Here is a 20,558-nt window from a genome sequence, read left to right as displayed (position 1 = left end):
AACGAGTTTTCCGGGAAGAGCAGACGCTTTCCCGCGAGGAATCTACGCTTGCATTGCATTTGTGTATGTGGTTGCATCCAGGGACACCTGAGAAGTGCTGTGAAACCATTGTTTTTAACTTATAAGGTTTTATTGAGTTTTTGGGCAGATTCAAACTATTTTTAAAATGCGTCGGCTGTCCATTTAATAAGTGGGCAGCCATCCGATAAATAAGGCAACAGACCAGCCAGCGTTTTCTCTTTCTCTTTTTCTGGCAGAACAGCGAAAAAAAAAATGATTTTTTTTTCTAAATGGCCGCGATCTCTACGCGAGCAGCTATTCGTGCCGTGGCCAAGGAGCTATAAAAGCACCACATGCCCTCACTAAAAAGGAGTTACCAACGTCAGCAAGAGAAGACTCGGCCGCCAGATAACGCAAGAGATCGCGAGACTACGAAGCACGGAAGTCGCTTTTCCCGCGCAAGAGCGACAGGTATCTATTGTGGATTTTCCATACGAATTGTTGTCGCTTGTTTGCGTGTGTGTTTGCAGGTACTTCATCGCGAAGGAGAAGCGAGAAGGCTTCGGCCTACGCTTGGAAATTCTGGAAACGGAATTCTGAAATTGTCTGCGGAGTCTCAACTCCGAGTACAGACGGAAAAAGGATTGAGAGCTCGTCTCTTGGATTTCCCTTACGGGAAGGAACGACCATCGAGTCAGAGATTTAGAACGGAGGGGTTTTCTCCGGTTCTTGTGCTTGTAAAAAGATTCTCCCTAATAAAGGATTCATTTTAAGGGGGGGGACCAGCCCATCTTCTGGTCCCCAGTACTGTGTCGATCTTCTCACTCTCTCTCTCTCTCTCTATTTATTTCTCTCTATGTCCTTTGGCTTCAATATTAAGTGATAAATTCTATTTATCCGAGTATATTTTATATTGGTATGCGCTCCCGTTTGTGACAGTGGTATCAGAGCATGGTCTCCTCTCTTTCTCTGTAAAGGTGGACGACTCTGGGAAGATACGGGAAGAAGCCATGACAAGCCAAGAGAGAAGTAAGCAGGTTTCCGAGAGAAGTAAGCAGGCGGAAACGTAAGTCCTGCAGGAAAAGCTCGCATAGTTGGATTTTTTTTTTTTCTCTCTGCAAGAAGTCGACACAAGACTTGGGATTCTCTGCGAAGGTGACAAGAGCATGATGCTCAAGAACTTAGAGAATCCAAGGAGCGGATTGCTCGAGATCCTTCAGAATCCAGAAAATATCCATGAACGTCAATCCAGAACTATAGCCATGAAATTCCGTCATTTCGAGAAGGATATGAAGGTCTTTAGACCTAGGAACACTTCCAGTCAAGTTTGATACTTTTGACGGAAGGGAAGATGCCGCGAAAGCTACCGCTTTCATTCGACAGTTTGAAGTTGCCTTTGCAAACGGCAATTTCTGAAAAAGCGTCGAAGGTGAGGCATTTGACCAAAGTTCAAGCACCTCAAGGGGATTGCAAGTACTTGGTGGTATACCAAAGCTCTACAAGGAACTTACAACAAGACTTGGATTCAATTCGAGACTGAAGTTTTCAACAAATTTTTTCCTCTATGCCTTGAAGAAGGCATCCAAGAAGATTGGGATCGGTTTGCCCAATAGGAACACGAGCGAGTCAAAGCAAGTAGTGGTTCACTCTTGCCAAGGTAGCTCCATTCTTGATCCTCTCTGAGGAAGGAAAGATGAACAAATTTAATGAAGGACTTTTGCCTGAATTTTGTAAACCGAGATGCAAGATACTTTGCAGGAGATAGTGGAGTCAGCAATACAAAGCTGAAAGTGTACACCTTTGTGTACATAGAATCCAATCCCCGTGGTGGGACGGGAAACATTGAACACAGAAAGTTTGGAGTAAGGGAATTAAATCTAACTCCTGAGTTCTTGAATAGAAGACCCTTGAACTTTAAGTGAGAGGGTGGGTTTTTAATCAAAGTTACATCTTTGAGGAAATCATAAAGTGCATTATGCTTGTTTGCTCTTTTGCACGAGGTATGGTTGTGTCTAACCAGGACAATCACTCTCGAGTGTTTATGAGAGTAAGATTGAGTCAGAACATTGTTTATACGATGAACTGCTTTGCTTAACCATCCGGAAGGTCCATGATTGATCTGGTATCTGGTAGTTCTCCAACAAATTACCTGCTATTGCGGGTAGGAAATTATGAAGGAACCATTTTGAGTTTTCAAGCAAAGAAAAGCTTTCATGAAGCTTGAGTACTCTTTAAACCCACACCCCCTACCCGGTAAGGGAAGATATGGTAGTGCTTTTTGCACAAGTGAATGAATACTCTCTTTACGAGGGAAGGAACAAGCAACGACTACGGCCTATGCTTGAGGAATTAAAATCCTAGATTATTTGATGAGCGGGTTTTGCTCTAAGATCGAGCCAAGTGATCATCAAGTTGAGCGTCTTCGCTTTAAGGATCTTACGAAGGGAAGGTAATTTCCCAGGTTCATCGAAACTTTAACACAGCTTAAGAATTATGTACACTTTTGAGTACATGGATAACACACGAAGATGCAGACCTATGCCAAGGAACTGGGCGAGAGTTTGTTATACTCTCTTGAGTGCCTTTTTGCGCGCAAGAATATTCCGACACGAGAATTTCTATTTGAGATGTGTTTGGTATAAGGAATTTGAGTTTCTCTACGGAGAAGAGGTTTTCCGATGGTCGTTGATCATTGAGTACGCTATGCGCCTTTACGATTACAGTAGCAACTTTTGGTTGCGGTATATGTTTCTCCATGAGCAGGTCAAGTAGCATTTACACGCTGCTGAAATAAATTCGAACTATTATGTTCGTAAGAATATAGTTCGCCAACCGTTTCAAAATGGTAAGAATTACATATGGGAGAACATCCCTGAGAATCAAAGAGGGTTCGCTCTATTGTGAACGAGGTTTGAACGTACGTTCAGAAAATGTTATGGCTAGAATCCTATCTGCTTGAGATTTTGCAAGTCGTCATTGATGCTGGCAAGGTGAATCATTTTTTATGATTTTGTAAGGAAGAGACGCTAATGGGCGTCGGGAAAACACTGCTGGTGGTAATAATTCGCAGGAGGAAAAGATTGGAAGGGAGTGCCGCCGTGCACAAGGAATCTTCGGATTGGAACCGTCCGCCTACGTTGAGCGACGCCTCGGAACAAGAACCTTCTTTAAGGTGAACACAAATTGTGAAAGAAAGACATCGAGCTTAATGCTCTATGACTTGGGCATTCCCTATGTGGGAGGACACAAGAGGTTTAATACCCTCTGGACTAACAGCGCAGGATTATGCGCAAGGACAAATACCTAGATTGATTTCTAGGAAGATTATTTTTCTCGAATTTGAGAAGACGGAATCAAGTTAACAGAGTCTTGGATAAGGAAACTTTGGATCAAAACAATTGGCCTACCCAAAGCAAAGGCCCGGAATAAGACCTTACTTTGATAAGATGACACACTTTGTCTGCCACAGGAAGATTCACAGGAGCTTAATGCTCTCGACACGCCCTATGTGGGAGGACAGAAGAGGTTTAATATCCTCACGACTAATAGCGCAAGGTTATGCGCAAGGACATAGACCTAGATTGATTTCTAGGAGGATTATTCTTCTTGGAATTGAGGTGGAATTGAGTCAACACATTCTTGGATGAGGAAACTTCCGATCTGTTGGAAAGACGCGAATGACGCGAATGACGAGTTCTTACATGGCTCGTAAGTTTGATGATTGGTGAAGGATATCCTCGAGGTACTAGAGGAAGGACATGAACCGGTAAGGTAAGTATTGAATTATTAAATTTTTGTTTAATTTAATTTCTAAGTTCTCTTTTGAGAAAGGACTAGTCAACTCACCATTGAGCAAGATTTGAAATTTTCCCGGTTTCTCTCCGGGCAGTTCAGTTGGACCTCTACAGTTGAGGACAACTGTTGATAAGTGAGAGGGATGTTGCTAAATTGGCTTTATCTGATAGGAAAATAATTCTAAATGAATTATTGGATTTATAAGTGAGAGGGTTTTCTCGCTTGGAACACCAAGAAAAATAAATCTAAATGAATTATTGGAATTTTAAGTGAGAGGGTTTTTCTCACTGGAGACATCCGAGTACAGAGTATCCCTAGTGCGTCATTCAAAGTAATGACAGGAGCACTGTGAAAGGAAATACCTATAAGGCCACCAGGAACGGGTACTTCTGATGCGTCACATCAGATGGGTGACAGGGAGCATCAGTAAGAAGTATCCGACCATCCGGGAACGGACATCTCTGATGCGTCATAGGATGGGTGACATAGAGCATCGTGAAGGGGATTGTACTGTAAGTTCGGTAGGAAAGGACTAGGTGATGGGTATTCCTGATGCGTCACAAGGTGGGTGACGGGTGCATCGGGAAGGGGATATCCATAGTCGAGAGGAAATCCGAACTAGAAAAGAGGAATACGCGTAAAGACGCAAGCACAAGAATAAAGATGGGTTCTGAGAAGCTTTTCTTAAAAAGCGGAATATTTTAACGAGTTTTCCGGGAAGAGCGGACGCTTTCCCGCGAGGAATCTATGTTTGCATTGCATTTGTACATGTGGTTGCATCCAGGGACGCCTGGGAAGTGCTGTGAAAGCATTGTTTTTAACTTATAAGGTTTTATTGAGTTTTTGGGCAAATTCAGACTATTTTTAAAATACGTCGGCCGCCCATTTAATAAGTGGGCAGCCATCCGATAAATAAGGCAACAAATCAGCCAACGTTTTCTCTTTTTCTTTTTCTGGCAGAACAGCGAAAAAAAAAATGATTTTTTTTTTTTAAACGGCCGTGATCTCTACGCGAGCAGCTATTCGTGCCGTGGCCAAGGAGCAATAAAAGCACCACATGCCCTCACTAAAAAGGAGTTACCAACGTCAGCAAGAGAAGACTCGGCCGCCAGATAACGCAAGAGATCGCGAGACTACGAAGCACGGAAGTCGCTTTTCCCGCGCAAGAGCGACAGGTATCTATTGTGGATTTTCCATACGAATTGTTGTCGCTTGTTTGCGTGTGTGTTTGCAGGTACTTCATCGCGAAGGAGAAGCGAGAAGGCTTCGGCCTACGCTTGGAAATTTTGGAAACGGAATTCGGAAATTGTCTGCGGAGTCTCAACTCCGAGTACAGACTGAAAAAGGATTGAGAGCTCGTCTCTCGGATTTCCCTTACGGGAAGGAACGACCATCGAGTCAGAGATTTAGAACGGAGGGGTTTTCTCCTGTTCTTGTGCTTGTAAAAAGATTCTCCCTAATAAAGGATTCATTTTAAGGGGGGGGGACCAGCCCATCTTCTGGTCCCTAGTATTGTGTCGATCTTCTCGCTCTCTCTCTCTCTCTCTCTCTCTCTCTCTCTCTCTCTCTCTCTCTCTATTTATTTCTCTCTATGTCCTTGGGCTTCAATATTAAGTGATAATTCTATTTATCCGAGTATATTTTATATTGGTATGCGCTCCCGTTTGTGACAAATAGCTCATATGCAGGAGGTAATGCCAGAGATTAGAGCGGCAAGGGAAAAAGGTAAGATTGCTTTCTGCCTAGATGGAAGAGTGGTGATATTGGAGCCACGCTCCACATGACGGTGTGAGACCTATGGGACCACACTCAAAGTTGCTACCTGGAATTGTAATGGATCTATACGTCTAGATGTGGGTGCTTTCGAGGAAAGTTTTAGTGGGAGAGATATCATCTTCTACTCTAAGACACATCAGGGCCCTGGGCAGTCTATGCCTCACATTAGTGGATACAGATGGGAGACCGCATGTAGACAGGAGACACGATCAGAGCATAGAGGGCGGGGCTCAGGTGGAGTGGCAGTGGTATTCAGGGAGGAGTTGCAACCATTGATACATATAGCTCGCAGGGATGAGCAAGCTAGGTATATGCGGGTGAGATTGAGAACAGAGACAGACAGATATCTTTACATTGCTATTTGCTACTTTCCCCCGAGTATGTCAGTGTATGCACCACCCAGAGGACAGTCCCCATTTTCTATTTTGGATGATGACATCTGGGAGTTCTCTAGAGATGGTGACATCATCATTCTAGGGGATTTCAATGCTAGGACTGCCCATCATCAGACATTTTTTTATGATACTTCAGAGGAGATCTGAGAGAGCTGGATGTTGCAGAGATTGACCTATCCAGACTATCACAGGATGAGGAGCATACTGAGTATGGACGACACTTGATAGACATGGGGATTGCACATGGATTGGTCATCTTGAATGGCCTACTGAGATTTCCCGGTGCGAGGGGTTCTACTTGCTTTCCACACAGACATGGAGCTAGCACAATGGATTATGTCATGGCACAGCCGAGTCTCATCTCTAGTATCCAGGACCTCATGGTTGGACCCAGACCTGTTGGTGTGGCAGTGGACCATGCTCTTGTGTCGTTAACCATCTCTTTCGAGTTTAGTGTAGCACACAGGCCACAGGCAGCATCTCCTACTCGCTACACCTTCACGCAGGAGACGGACTCTGTATACATAGATGGGATCTACAGACGCTTGTGTACAGAAAAGCCAGGGCGACCTTTGGAGGAGCTTACTACTATACTAACACAGACGTTACATGATGCAACAGCAGAGGCATACCCACACACACAGCCTGAGCAGAGACGCCCCGTTCTGGGAGCATGCCCCAGAACAGCTGGTATGATGAGGAATGCCGCGAGACCAGAGCTAGACTTCAGAGGGAGGTGCTTTTGGGGGCCATCACTCACAGACAGTCACAGATTGACTTCCGACGCCTAGTGCGGCTGAAGAAGAGGGCATTTTTGGCTCGCCTAGAGCAGGATCTATACCAGCTATTCTTGAGTCAGGACTCACGTGAGGCATGGCGGCTCTTTCATGAGCCCCCCCCCCCCCCTCCCCCCGCCATTACCTCTACAGAGGCCTGGGGCCAGTACGCGTCATCTCTGTACACAGTTCCTGAACAGCCCCCCCTTCCTAACCCCCCCAATCCATGCTCCCATACATGTGCTTTTTTCACCGCTTGAGATGGTGAGGAAGGCAATTGACAAGATGAGGATTGGGAGAGCATATGATCATGATGGCTTAGTGGCTGAGCACTTCATGCATGCCAGAGATCTACTAGCAGAGCTCCTAGTGGTTATGTTTAACCGTGCCATGTGTGAGGGCTTGCCTGATACTCGGAGCCTATCTACTATTGTACCTTTCTTCAAGTCAGGAGACCCTATGGAGCCTGGGAATTATCGCACTATCATAATCAGACACACATTGGCACGGTTGTACGCATCCATTCTTGAGCAACAGCTGAGTAGATGGGCAAAGAGGGAGGGGATACGCGCAGCCGGACATGCAGGATTCAGGAGAGGTTTTTCTACTCTTGACCATATCTTGACACTCAGAGCCATCATTGAGGAGGGCAGATCACATGGGAGACGGATCTATTGCAGCTTTGTGGACTTCTGCAAAGCATTTGACACAGTACCCAGAGCTAGATTGATGCGCAGATTACAGGAGATGGGGGTACCCACAGAGCTCATTTGGGGGGTCATGGCACTATACAGGTCAGTAGTGGGGCATGTACGCACCTCTTTGACTCTCACACGGTCCGAGATCACTAGGATCATCCGCCAGGACCTGACTCAGCTAGACACCAGGAGAACATGGATACAGCCAGCACAGGAGCTGGGCACGAAGATGGCTTTCTACAGAGGGCATCTTCTCCAGCTTATGGAGGACGGTTTTGTGACGAGACCCAGATACATGGACACCCACTTGTCTCATGGGATACGATGTGCTATTGACCAGATACGCACATCTTCACACCAGCTGTGCATTGAACTGGGAGATACATCAGAGTACCAACAGAGGCCAGGACATGCCTCCTGTGTGACCTGGAGCCTGAGACAGAGTTGCACTACACATGCCACTGCCCCGTCTACTACGAGATATGCGGCCGCTTCCACTGCTTGTTCAGAGAGGGCTTTGGACCACTCTCCAGAGTCATGCGGTACGAGGATCAGAGATGCTTGGGTCTGTTTTTGCTCGAGCTGCGCAGACACAGAGAGAGCTTGATGAGGGGAGAGGCCAGCCAGTCTCAGAGACAGATCACAGACTTCTTTAGAGCAGACACTGGACACCTGGAGGAGCTTCTACCACAGGAGAGCTCGCCGCCTCACACCAGAGGCACACTGATCGACCGAGCGACCGAGCTAGGGAGATCCAGACGCCCATGACTACGGAGGACTACACAACATCGACGGAGGCTGCATTAGAGGATTCGGATCACTCTGGCCCAACATGCACGACGCCCAGTCAGGCTATTGACCATGGAGGAGATTGATGAGATCCACCAGGACCGATGCTGGATCTTTTGTGATTTGTGATTAAGCTATCCCACCTAGTTGATTAGATCACACCTAGCTGTTTCGAATTCCATAGCATTTTATTTCGTCATTTTTGTTACTCTGACTTTATATCAACCACATTGTAACTTTTTGGTCTCATAGGTCATTCTGGCCTTCTGAAGACGTTAATATAACATTTCTATTTCTATTTCTATTTCTGTCTCTGAGCCAAAAAACACGAGGACTCTTGACTGATGCACTTGCAGGCCTTAGAGAAGGAACCTGCTCGGACATGTAGCCAAGTGGAAGGAATTTAAGTCCCCTTGCCTAGGAGTGGCTGCTTGAATCTGAATACAAGTAGAGATGGGGGACATGATAAGAGAGCACATGCTCAAGAGCAATGGTCAGAGAGCCACCACATAAATCTGCTGTGGAAGTGACACAATTGCATTCAAAACATAATTCTTGGTTTCTTATTCAAGCATTTATTTGTAATGGTAAGTATTTGGTGCAAGAGATAGCAAGTATCTAGCAGTCAGGGCTGACAGGATGCTGAGAGAAACTATTCCAAGGTGGATGGGTGGGAAGGGGCAGAAGAGGGCGGGGGTTGGTAATGTGCTTTTTATGTGCAGCATCTCACAAACTTAGAGCATATCTTAAGAACGTATGTGTAAAGGCAAGTTTCATAAAAATTGTCTTTTCAGATCCTTGACCAGCTATTATGTTTGTAAAACAGGAAAATTAGTGGAGGAAGAGGAGGGCGGATTTGGCCTGTGGATGACATACCTTATAACTGGAGCTGGAGCAAACATTGTGTCTTGGTTGGTTCTTCCTCGAAATGTTGTTTCAGTGGGTGCATCAGGGGCAGTTTTTGGGCTTTTTGCAGTAAGCGTCCTTGTGAAGGTATTGCATAGATACTTCTTAAGTCATTGCCAAATTTCTTTGTTGGTTCGAATTGCTTGTGTAGTACTGTTGCCCATGAGTACATGAGGGGTAAGGTTTAGATTTTAGTTGTACGTCACCTGAAGAGCTCTCCATTAGATTCTACTCTTTGTGAGGCCCGCATGAGCTGTATTAATGTATTGTGTGACAAATGGATTTGCTAATGTTTTGTGGAGGGCGGCTACTGTCAGCCCTGCTTTGAGTAGCTAGCTTTGTAATCTCTATACTGGAACCTCTCAGTTTCTTCAATCCCCTCAGATTCAAGTTTGGATGTTGCAACATTGACTCACACCCTGTGAATTGATGAATTGGACCGAAAGCATGTGCAGAGTCCGAATCTTTTTGCAAAATCATTAACTCTTAACTCCTTCAGCCTTGTCCAGAGCGGATCAGTGTTTTACTTCTCATGCTTCGCTAGTTACACCGTAGGTTGTCTCACACACCGTTCCAGTAATTGCACCACATTTCGCCATGGACACAGATTGTCCCTGTCACAAATTAGGGACGTGGCACACAAGGAATAAAGGAGGTAAGGGTTTCTTTTAAAAACCTAGCCCTAACCAACTTGAAGAGCATGGCCGAGGGGCCTAAAAATCTAAAGATCCGGAAACCATAATTTTCGTAATCTTGTTGATGTAGCATCCTAGCCACAAAATGCGGAAGCTGTTGACGTGGGACATACTAGCCGTACATGTATGCCCTAGACTTGAGTGAAGCAGCAGAGTGGTGTAAATCTAACACCCCCTCTCAACGCCGGACGTTGAACGAACCGCATGAAATCGAAGATGTGAGGCAAATGATGAAGATGTCTGCTGCCATGTCCACTGAAGGATACTCCATGAGTGTAGCAGCAGTCTGGGGTGTTCCAACCTCTGAGAGATCTCCATGGTAAAGTGCCGTCGTGAGCAGTGTAGCAAACTGCTGTACTCCGCCGATACAGGGTGAAGATACTGCGTGAAGGTCCCGAATTGAGTGTGAAAACAACCCCTTGTCGTAAAAGAAGTGCCAATAGACCTGCAAGTGTCCTGCCCAATAGGATTTGTGGTGTCTGTACTCAAACCGTCTGGAGAAAATGGGGAAGCCGAGCAATCGTCATGGGAATGACCGGAAGCTTGTCAATGCATGAACCCGCAACCCAACGTGGCCAGGTGGCTAAACTGTGTAAAACTCTAGGAAGGCCAGATGTAGCAATGTTCTCCGTAAACGTCCTCCGAATCAAGGAAAGCTTGTCTATCGGTAACTGCTGAACTGTAGAAGCTACAGTAAGCTGTAGCAGTTACCGATAGACCGCATGGACCACCACCGGATGGTGTCCTGTTAGTAGATAGGGTAATCCAAGATGAGGGGAAAGCCAGACTCAACAGTCTGCGCTTTGAAGGGCCCCTGATGAGCGCATAGGTGTGTCCATAGCGAAACACACGTCACCACCCCCTCTGGAGGGCGCAACCGCCAAATGATGGCTGGAATGAATGGATCTCCCAAGGATCATACGCCCGTAGATGATCAAGTTGATGTCGAAGATACCGTGTACTGTAGCAGTCACTGAGAGACCGCATGGACCACCATCGGATGGTGTCCTGGCAAGAGGTAACTTCATCCTCTGTGAAAAACACAAGCCATGTGGCTGCTGTCCACCCAAAAACGCAACTGCGAGGTGATGAAAACGCTGCTGTCCAGCGATTTTCAGCATGCTCGTATGCTCCTGGTACCGTTCTACGGTGGAACCCCCTATAGGTGCACACTAGGGTCCGGAGCAGTGTAGAGGGTGTAGGGAGGGCATATCTCTGTGTGCACATCCGTCGAAGGCCTGAAAACAGAGAAAAAACAGCAGTGGTATATGGCTGAAATCTGTAGCAGATGAAGAGGAATCTCGCCGGCAAGGCACCGGATGCCAAGCCGTGTAGGAGGCAAGATCCAGTGGGCCAAGGCTGACCCCTCTGCTGTCCAAAACTGCTGCTGAATCAGCCCTGAAAACGCAAATCTGCCCTAAAACGCAAGCAGAGGGTTTCCCAGCGACAAAAAGTCCCAAAAGAGTAGCGCTGGCAGCCAGAACTGATGATCGCCTTGTGTGGAGACAAAAACGTAAGTGGAGGTGCGGTCCTCCGCGACAGAAAACTCCATATTCCATCGCGTGCCGGGCTTTGCAAAACGCTGGTAGATCTGCAGAAAACGCTGGCTGATCCAGCCCTTGGGAGGAAAACCTGACGCGGATGATGCGCCTTGGACTCAACTGGCGATTGATACCGTGTGAGGTGCGCGTGTGCGGAAAAGAGAGAGAGAGAGAGAGAGAGAGAGAGAGAGAGAGAGAGAGAGAGAGAGAGAGAGAGAGAGAGAGAGAGAGAGAGAGAGAGAGAGAGAGAGAGAGAAATGAAATGAAATGTTATATTAACGTCTTCAAAAGGCCAGAATGACCTATGAGACCAAACTGATACAAAAGTGGTGAATCTGTTACAATGTCTGGGTACCTTAGTACTAAAGTACTAAGTGTGAAAAGTGTGAAGGTGTGAAACAAAGTATTAAATAAACTTTTTAGGAGCATTCTGGGTGTCTGGCTAGAATGCTTCTAATCCTTTATTGCAGTCTCCTCCGGTGAAGCGTGCTTCTGCATCTTGGTCGTGGTTGTCTCGATTCCCTAAGCTCAATCGCTCTGTCAATTAGGGTGCCTTTGGTATGAATGTGGGTACTCCTTTGTGCTGGCTGCTGGCCTCTTGCTTCTCCTTCCACTCCTGCTTCTCTCGATCCGAAGAAATCTGTGATCTGCCTCTGAGGCTGTAGTGCTCTTTGTCTTCTCATTAGATTATCCCTGTGCCGATGTAGTTCCAGTAGGTACAAGCCTAAGCATCTTTGATCTTGGTATTGCATGATTCTATCTAGAGGTCCAAAGCCTTCTTTAAATAGGCAATGGAAACGCCCACGTATCTCATAGTATACGGTGCAGTGGCATATGTAGTGTAATTCTGTCTCCTGCTCCATTCCGCATAACTTGCAAATTCTGCTCTCAGGTGGGATTCCCCTAAATCTGCCAAATTCGATTTCCAACTGGTGTGAGGATGTACGAATCTGACCAATAGCACATCTCAAACCATGAGACAGGTGGGTATCCATGTAGCTCGGGCGAATCACAAATCCATCTTCAGATAGCTGTAGGAAGTTTTCTTTGTAGTCGGCCACCTTTGTGCCCAATTCTTGTGTAGGGTCTACCCATGTCCTCTTAGTATTCAACTGTATAAGATCCTGTCGGATGATTTTATTAATCTCCGTTCGTGTAATTGCCAGTGATGGAGCCTAAAGAGACTCTTGGAAGGGGGGTAATCTTTCCATACTGAACGCGTGTCTCTGAAACCACAAGGACAGTTGCGCATACCAGCATGATGTATCCCCTGCATGATGTATCCCCTTTCATTGCTAATTGTCGAGAGGATTCGAGGGCCAGTCTAGTATATCGGCAATTATTTGTATCCCCCAAACCATGTATAAAGGACACTGATCTGGTAAGAGCTTCAATTTCTATCGGAGGGGCAGCTAGTTCCGCTCTGGTAATCGCGTGTGGCACGGAGGCCTTGGCTCTAATCATTCGGGAAATCATAGATACCAAAGGTCTCTCAATTGACTTCCAATTATCCTGATCCACAGATGGTCCCCAAATCTGGACCCCATAAAGCATAGCCGAAGCCACCACAGTATCAAAGAGCCAAAGTTTTGTTCGTGGTTCCTGAAACTGCACTTGTGAACACATCCTCTCCAACCCTCCCAAGGCCGCAGAGGCTCTGGATAATCTAGCATCCGCTGCTTTCTTAAGAGTAAACTTCGGTCCTGGAAATACCACACCAAGGTATGTGTATGCATCTGTGTACTCTACTGTATCCTGGCCATATGCAAATGTAGGTGCCGATCTCCTAACCCACTGCGGTGTGGTGTTAAACACCATAACTTTGGTTTTACCCAAGTTTACCGACAGTCCACTGTCCTCCGCAAATTTATGTAATGCATCTAGCTGCCTCTGCATTCCATCTGGTGATTCTGCTATCAATACAATATCATCTGCATACAACAACAAAAGGATCCATGACCCTGCAAGTTGAGCACCTCTGTCACCCTCTCTATCAATGTAATCTGATACCTCATCTATGTACATACCAAATAAAGTAGGGGACAGTGGGCATCCTTGCTTTACTCCAACGGTGGAATGAACAATGTCGGAATCCCCTTCTGGAGTACGTACATAACCAGTTACTGACCCATATAAGGCCATGATCCCCCAAATAATCTCTTTGGGGACCCCTAACTCTTGCATCCTGCGCATCAATCTGGCCCTTGGTACTATATCAAAAGCTTTCCGAAAATCCACAAAGCAACAATACATCCTTCTCCCGTTTGCTCTTCCTTCCTCAATAATGGCTCTGAGTGTAAGAATATGACCTAAAGTGGAATAACCCCTTCTGAATCCAGCTTGTCCTGTTGCCCTTATGCCCTCATTCTCTGCCCATCTACTCAATTTTTGTTCAAGAATGGATGCGTACAGTCGGGTCAATGTGTGACCTACCATAATGGTACATAGTTCCCGGGTATCATAGGATCCCCTGACTTGAAAATAGGTACGATAGTAGATAATTTCCAAGATTCAGGTAATCCTTCACACATGACCCGATTAAACAGACGAGCAAGGACTTCTGAAAGTAGATCCCTGGCATGGATCAGATGTTCTGCTACTAAACCATCATGATCATATGCTCTTCTTGTCTTCATCTTATCAATGGCTTTTTTCACCATTTCCGTAGTAAAGAAAGTACTAGTAGCAGGACATGGCTCTAGCGGATTTGGTAATGGAGGTTGTCGAGATACCATATATAATGATGTTACATATTGACCCCAAATCTCCGAAGAAGTAATCGTCGGAGGCGGTGAGTGCTTGTGAAATAAGCGCCAGGCCTCATGTGAGTCCTGACATGAGAGAGAGAGAGAGAGAGAGAGAGAGAGAGAGAGAGAGAGAGAGAGAGAGAGAGAGAGAGAGAGAGAGAGAGAGAGAGAGAGAGAAAACACTCGTATGTGGAAGAGGATCGCCCCCCATGACTACGAGAGCAAAAGACCCATACAACCGTATCAGATGTGACTGATTGAATGTGGAAGCAGGTACCCCCCTGGCCCCATATATAGGTGCCCAAGGGCAGGTAGGGCAATGCAAGGAAAAAAACCCCCATACCCAACAAGAAAAAATATATGAAGGCGTGTGGACAAGGTGGGCCGCCGGACTGTGCAGTGGGTGGCCAGCCCGAAGACATACTAGTCGTACATGTATGCCCTATACCTGAGTGAAGCAGCAGCGGTGTAAATCTAACAGTAAGGAGACTGGCCAAAGTACACCCTCCCCTTAGTAGAAAAAAAATGGAGAATAAACCTACTAGGACTAAGTGAAGCTAACTCGTACTTCTAGGGTTTAGGACAGCCTAGGAAGTGTTCTGGCACCTATGTGAGCACTTTGCGAAGAGAAATAATAAAGTAATACCGAAAGGGGCACAAATTTTTTGGGGCCAATGCATCTTGGCTCGGAACTACACCGTGTCGTGTCGTCTCTCTCTCTCTCTCTCTCTCTCTCTCTCTCTCTCTCTCTCTCTCTCCCCCCCCCCCCCCCCAAGTGTGGTAGATCGTTAAAATTCTCTTCTTCTCGGGTGTGTGTGTGCGCTTATAAAAATTCTTCTCGGGTATGTGTGCGTGGGTGTGCTAATAAAAAGAGGAAAATGGTATAACCTTTCTATCACCCAAGTGTGGTAGATTGGTTATACCATTTCCCTCTTAAATTACAGGTCTTTCCCTCTTAAATTACAGGTCTTGAGTTCAACTCTCCTCGTTGGATAGATCTTTAAGGTCTCTTGGGATAGTTTCCTACGACGTTAAAATTCTCTTCTTCTCGTGTGTGTGTGTGTGTGTGTGTGTGTGTGTGTGTGTGTGTGTGTGTGTGTGTGTGTGTGTGTGTGTGTGTGTGTGTGTGTGTGCGCGTGTGCGTGTGCGTGTGCGCTAATAAAAAGAGGAAAATGGTATAACCTTTCTATCACCCAAGTGTGGTTGATTGGTTATGCCATTTCCCTCTTGAATACCGGGTCTTGAGTTCAACTCTCCTCTTCGGATAAGGTCTCTTGGGATAGTTTCCTACGACGTTAAAATTCTCTTCTTCTCGGGTGTGCGCGCGCGTATGTGCGCTAATAAAAAAAGGAAAATGGTACAACCTTTCTATCACCCTAGTGTGGTAGCTTGGTTATGCCATTTCCCTCTTGAATAACAGGTCTTGAGTTCAACTCTCCTAGTCGGATAGATCTTTAAGGTCTCTTGGGATAGTTTCCTATGACGTTAAAATTCTCTTCTTCTTTGGGGGGGGGGGGGGGGGGGGCATGCGCCATAGTAACAGGGAATGGTCATTTTCAGGTCCCCGTTCCCATCCCAATTTCCCGTTCCGGATCCCCGTTCCGTGTTTCAAATGTGAGTATCCGAAACAGGGAATGGCATTTCATGCATGTTGCCGTTCCCCATTCCCCGTTCCGATTTCCCGTTCCGGGTAACTATGGCATGCGCTAATAAAAAGAGGAAAATGGTGTAACCTTTCTATCACCCTAGTGTGGTAGATTGGTTATGCCATTTCCCTCTTGAATAACAGGTCTTGAGTTCAATTCTCCTCGTCGGATAGATCTTTAAGGTCTCTTGGGATAGTTTCCTACGATGTTAAAATTCTCTTCTTCTCGGGGGGGGGGGGGGGGGGGGGCATGCGCTAATAAAAAGAGGAAAATGGTATAACCTTTCTATCACCCAAGTGTGGTAGATTGGTTATGCCATTTCCCTCTTGAATACCGGGTCGTGAGTTCATCTCTCCTCTTCGGATAAGGTCTCTTGGGATAGTTTCCTACGACGTTAAAATTCTCTTCTTCTCGGGTGTGTGCGCGCGTATGTGCACTAATAAAAAAAGGAAAATGGTACAACCTTTCTATCACCCTAGTGTGGTAGCTTGGTTATGCCATTTCCCTCTTGAATAACAGGTCTTGAGTTCAACCCTCCTCGTCGGATAGATCTTTAAGGTCTCTTGGGATAGTTTCCTATGACGTTAAAATTCTCTTCTTCTTGGGGGGGGGGCCATGCGGCGTGCGCTAATAAAAAGAGGAAAATGGTATAACCTTTCTATCACCCTAGTGTGGTAGATTGGTTATGCCATTTCCCTCTTGAATAACAGGTCTTGAGTTCAACTCTCCTCGTCGGATAGATCTTTAAGGTCTCTTGGGATAGTTTCCTACGATGTTAAAATTCTCTTCTTCTCGCGGGGGGGGGAGGGGGGGGGGGGGGGGGGGGGCATGCGCTAATAAAAAGAGGAAAATGGTATAACCTTTCTATCACCCAAGTGTGGTAGATTGGTTAAGCCATTTCCCTCTTGGATGTAAGGTCTTGAGTTCAACTCTCCTCGTCGGATAGATCTTTAAGGTCTCTTGGGATAGTTTCCTACGACGTTAAAATTCTCTTCTTCTTCTTCTTCTTCTTCTTCTTCTTCTTCTTCTCTCTCTCTCTCTCTCTCTCTCTCTCTCAAAGTTCACTGACTTTGCAGTTTCTGTTTGTATGTTGCTATTGATTTCTCGCTTGGATTGTCCAAGCGTGTAACACTTTTCCTTTTTACAAATTCAGCCAAGGACAGTGTCAAGCTTGTCCCTTTTCCAGCAAAAGGTAACCTCATAGTTACTTGTCAATGGATGTTGGAGAGAAATCTCCAGGTTAAGGTAGATGGCTTTATTTGAGAATGGGGAACCATCAACAAATAACTGTGGGGAGAATTAAGGCTCAATTCTGAGGCAATCTGGGAGATTTGGCCAAATTCTACCCCGAATAAAGGGTTATTTATTCTGAAATGTATGATTGAATGGTGTCACTTTGTTCAGCAACTTGGGGGAAGATAGATGTTTTTGATACTGTTTATACTCAAACAAGGCTAGGTATAGATTACACCTTACTGGTGAACATTCACATCTTATTGGGATACATAGAAGTAGTTTAAAAGAGAACTCCCTGACTGAACTTTTAAAACTATGATTGAGCAGCCAAGAGAGGATTTTCGTTGAGTTTAACTGATTGTAATTAAGCGGGGCAACTTTTGTAGAGGTTTTTTCCCCTCAAGGCCCTCAAACTAGGGAGATTTTTGTATATCCTTCTTGTTTTTTAGACTAATATGCAAGGTGAGTTAGGGCATTCAGGAGTCCAAACTGCTGGTTGGCTGAATGCTCTCATAACATTTTGTTACGTTGGTGGAAGAAAGTGTGTAAATTTATCGTGGTAGATCAATGAATACTTCCAAGGCGTTCTTAATAAGCCAGATGTTATTGATAGAGATACTAAAAAATCTCTTGAAGTTCGCTTGCTTCTTTTTCCAAGGAGGAAAGGAATTCTGTTGATATAAGGTTAAGATATGAGGTTTTGTTGTCAATGATACTTGTGAAGATGCAATTGGATGCATGTGAAATTCACCTAAATTTGTCTTTGTGGATTTTTCAGATAGAAATGAGAACAGGTAATTTTCTCGATGGGTTGGAATATCCAAGGGATGTGAGTTCTGCTACAGCCTACTACTTGTTCAGTCAATGACAGAATTGGGTGGTTGAGGTGATGAAACTCAAGACCATTGAGTCTTTTTGGCAAAGAGCGAGACTAGCCTTTGGCATAGAAAAGAGGCATTGTCAGGGGCTTTGTCAACCCTTGAAATATAGAATTTCCCAGTCCATTCCTGAGTTACTAGCATAGAAGCTGGTGTTAACCAACTAGTCTCATGGACCAGCCAATGGTGTGGGATTTTGCTCACTTTACGTGAGAAGATCTCACCAACAATGAGAGCTATGTCATGTTTGACATTTTACTCCAGTTGGAGTATTTCTGGAAAATCAGTTCAGTAAGGCAGCCAAGGCTAGGTGAGGGTTAAGGGGTTCATCAGGGGTATAGTTTAAGCCCAAGAAAAATCAGGTTCTTGACGAATTTATTCTTAATGAAGTTAATATCCATGGTACAGATGTGAGACCACCCTATGCTACTGAAATTTTTAAATTCAAGATGATCCTTGCAAAAATAAGGAGAAAGATAGTCAGACTTCAAAAAATTTATTCTAGAAATTCCACAATTACTTCCACAAAGATAAGTTCAGGAGGGCACACATCAAAAAGTTTGTTGACAAAAAGGCAGTGAACATACACCCCCACCCTTAGATTGATTCTTCACCCTTCTCTCACAAAGAATCTTCCCTTGTGGAGGTGACATACTGCAGAGAGTATTGTTTGTTGGAATACCAAGACATTGTTTTGTATGCAGCAAAGCAGGGCATATGGCAATTGGATGCACTAGGAGGAGAAAGTGTCTAGAGTACTAGCGCACAGTCTTAGGAGAGATAGACGGAGGTATTGTTTGGCACCAGGAGGTCGTAGAGCTGGGAGGAGCCAAGCAAAGAAGAGGAGAAGGCGGCAAAGGCAGACAAAGGCTCTTCCAGTGAGACAGGTTTGTAAATGTCGGGATCCTGCATAGGATCCACCTCTTTAGGCTTTCTTCCTTAGAAGAGACACCACATACTTCTCCTGAGCCCGATAGGGTTCATGGGGATACTGGTGCTACCTTCGTGCAGTTCAGATAGAGATGACGTTCCTCTTGCTGTGCTCATTACACAATAAGAGGAGAGCTGTCCCCCTTTTGGATCACAAAAAAATTGTATGTTCGAAGATCTGAGAGACTTGTTTTGAAACTAAGAAATTGTCTTGGTAACATTTTGCATATGTTATGGACATTTTGGGGATCACACCTCTGTGGTGGCTAGCTTTATATATATATATATATCTTGAGGCTGTCCCCTTGAGATGTTTATTTTTGCTAGGCAAATTTTCAGAGAGAGAGAGAGAGCTAGAGAGAGAGAGCTATTTTTGTAGATGAGTTGGAACTGGCGAAAGATTTTGGAGTTCTTTATACTTGGACAATTTGTTCTTGAAAAGGTAGCAGCTCACTCCAGTCATGAAGTTTTTTCATGTAGTTTGATGGCCCATGGGCAAATTAGGGAGTCGTATTTTGCCTTTCTTTGAACAGGTTATGGAAGCAGCTCAGGCATCAGCACAGATGGCTGGTCAAGCACATCGAAGTTTCACAAATGTTAACCACATTGCTCATTTATCGGGAGCGCTTGTAGGAGTAGCTCTTATTTGGATCCTTAGTTCTCTGACTCCTCGTCAACAGGTCAAGGAACGGCGTACTCGTCTCACTTGAGTATATTCTCATGCTTTAGAGAAGCCTTTCAATGAAGGCTGTGACTTCTGACAAGTTTACTACTGCCTTCAAGGGGCCGTTAACCTTCTGCATGGCCGTTTCACAGGAAAAATCTGATCAATTGGTTTATCATGTGTTGTCGAAGCACATGACCCATGTCTGGTTTTCCCCCAGGATATCTGGAATTAATGGTTATCTGTGAAGTAATGTCTTTCTATGACTTCCAAATGTTCACATTGCACAGGCTGTATCACTGATTAGACATTCCTAAATAAGGAATAATTTCATGGATTTGTAAAATGTCAGGTGGAGGTGGAGATTTCATGCAGTGCCTTCATAGGCCTTTCGTCGTGATTGGTGCCGTGATTTGAGGGCTTCATTTTAGGCTTCAATTTGCATTTTGGACAGCTCAACTTGGTGCTCGATTACATTTGCTAAAATCCATGGTCGTCTATGATAAGAAAGTCGCATATTCCTATTTTCCATACCAATTGGAGGCATGGCGTAGTGGTTTCATGACACAGACACTTGTTTCAGCCAATGGATCGCATTTGCAGTGCAAGGTGCCTCAGCTATTAAATGGATTGTAAAGATGATGAAAGAATACTTACAGAATTTGAGGGGTATCTCCAAATACTTGCAAGAAGATAATGTAGCCTGAAGATTACCGGTGTTTGCTGAGTGAATGACCAATTTGTAGTTAAAATCTTAAAAGTAGCATCGGGCTGTAGTGCAATTGTTCTTTGAAACACCAATTCAATGGAGTAAGTGGAAGCTTCAAGCATGCCTTATCGTGGGCAAACGGCAAATGAGCTCAGCAATCTTGGCTTTGTGTTCTAGTGTGAATGACATAGGGGAAAAGAGGGATGTGGACATTGAAGAAGAGGTAGTTGTCAAAACAGGTAGCGTAAAGGTAGCCAATTATGAGACATGCTCCAGTAGGGAAATGCAACCCCCAATTTCGAGATAAAACATTTGGAAGATGCTTGGAATTTTGCTTATGTGTCCTTTTATGATTTGCCAAAATATTTACCGTTATT

General features: G+C 45.0%; 1 protein-coding gene across 4 annotated transcripts in view; it reads left to right on the top strand.

The window, feature by feature from the left end:
- Nucleotides 1-20,232, top strand: part of LOC147420460 (Rhomboid-related intramembrane serine protease family protein) — a 66,933-nt gene extending 46,701 nt beyond the window's left edge. The window contains exons 6-8 of one of the 4 annotated variants that reach the window (XM_086505195.1): nt 9,056-9,222; nt 19,188-19,250; nt 19,342-19,811. In XM_086505195.1, coding sequence (XP_086361321.1) covers nt 9,056-9,222; nt 19,188-19,250; nt 19,342-19,518 — 407 coding nt within the window. In that variant the 3' untranslated portion in view covers nt 19,519-19,811. The other 3 variants (XM_086505197.1, XM_086505196.1, XM_086505198.1) reach the window with 3 other exon arrangements.
- Nucleotides 20,233-20,558: the final 326 nt, after the last annotated feature.

The sequence above is a fragment of the Adiantum capillus-veneris genome, chromosome 28 (assembly GCF_014529385.1).
Source record: "Adiantum capillus-veneris isolate H3 chromosome 28, ASM1452938v2, whole genome shotgun sequence".
NCBI lineage: Eukaryota > Viridiplantae > Streptophyta > Polypodiopsida > Polypodiales > Pteridaceae > Adiantum > Adiantum capillus-veneris.
The sequence above is the reverse complement of the archived record's forward strand: the minus strand, read 5'-3'. Positions and strand labels throughout refer to the sequence as shown.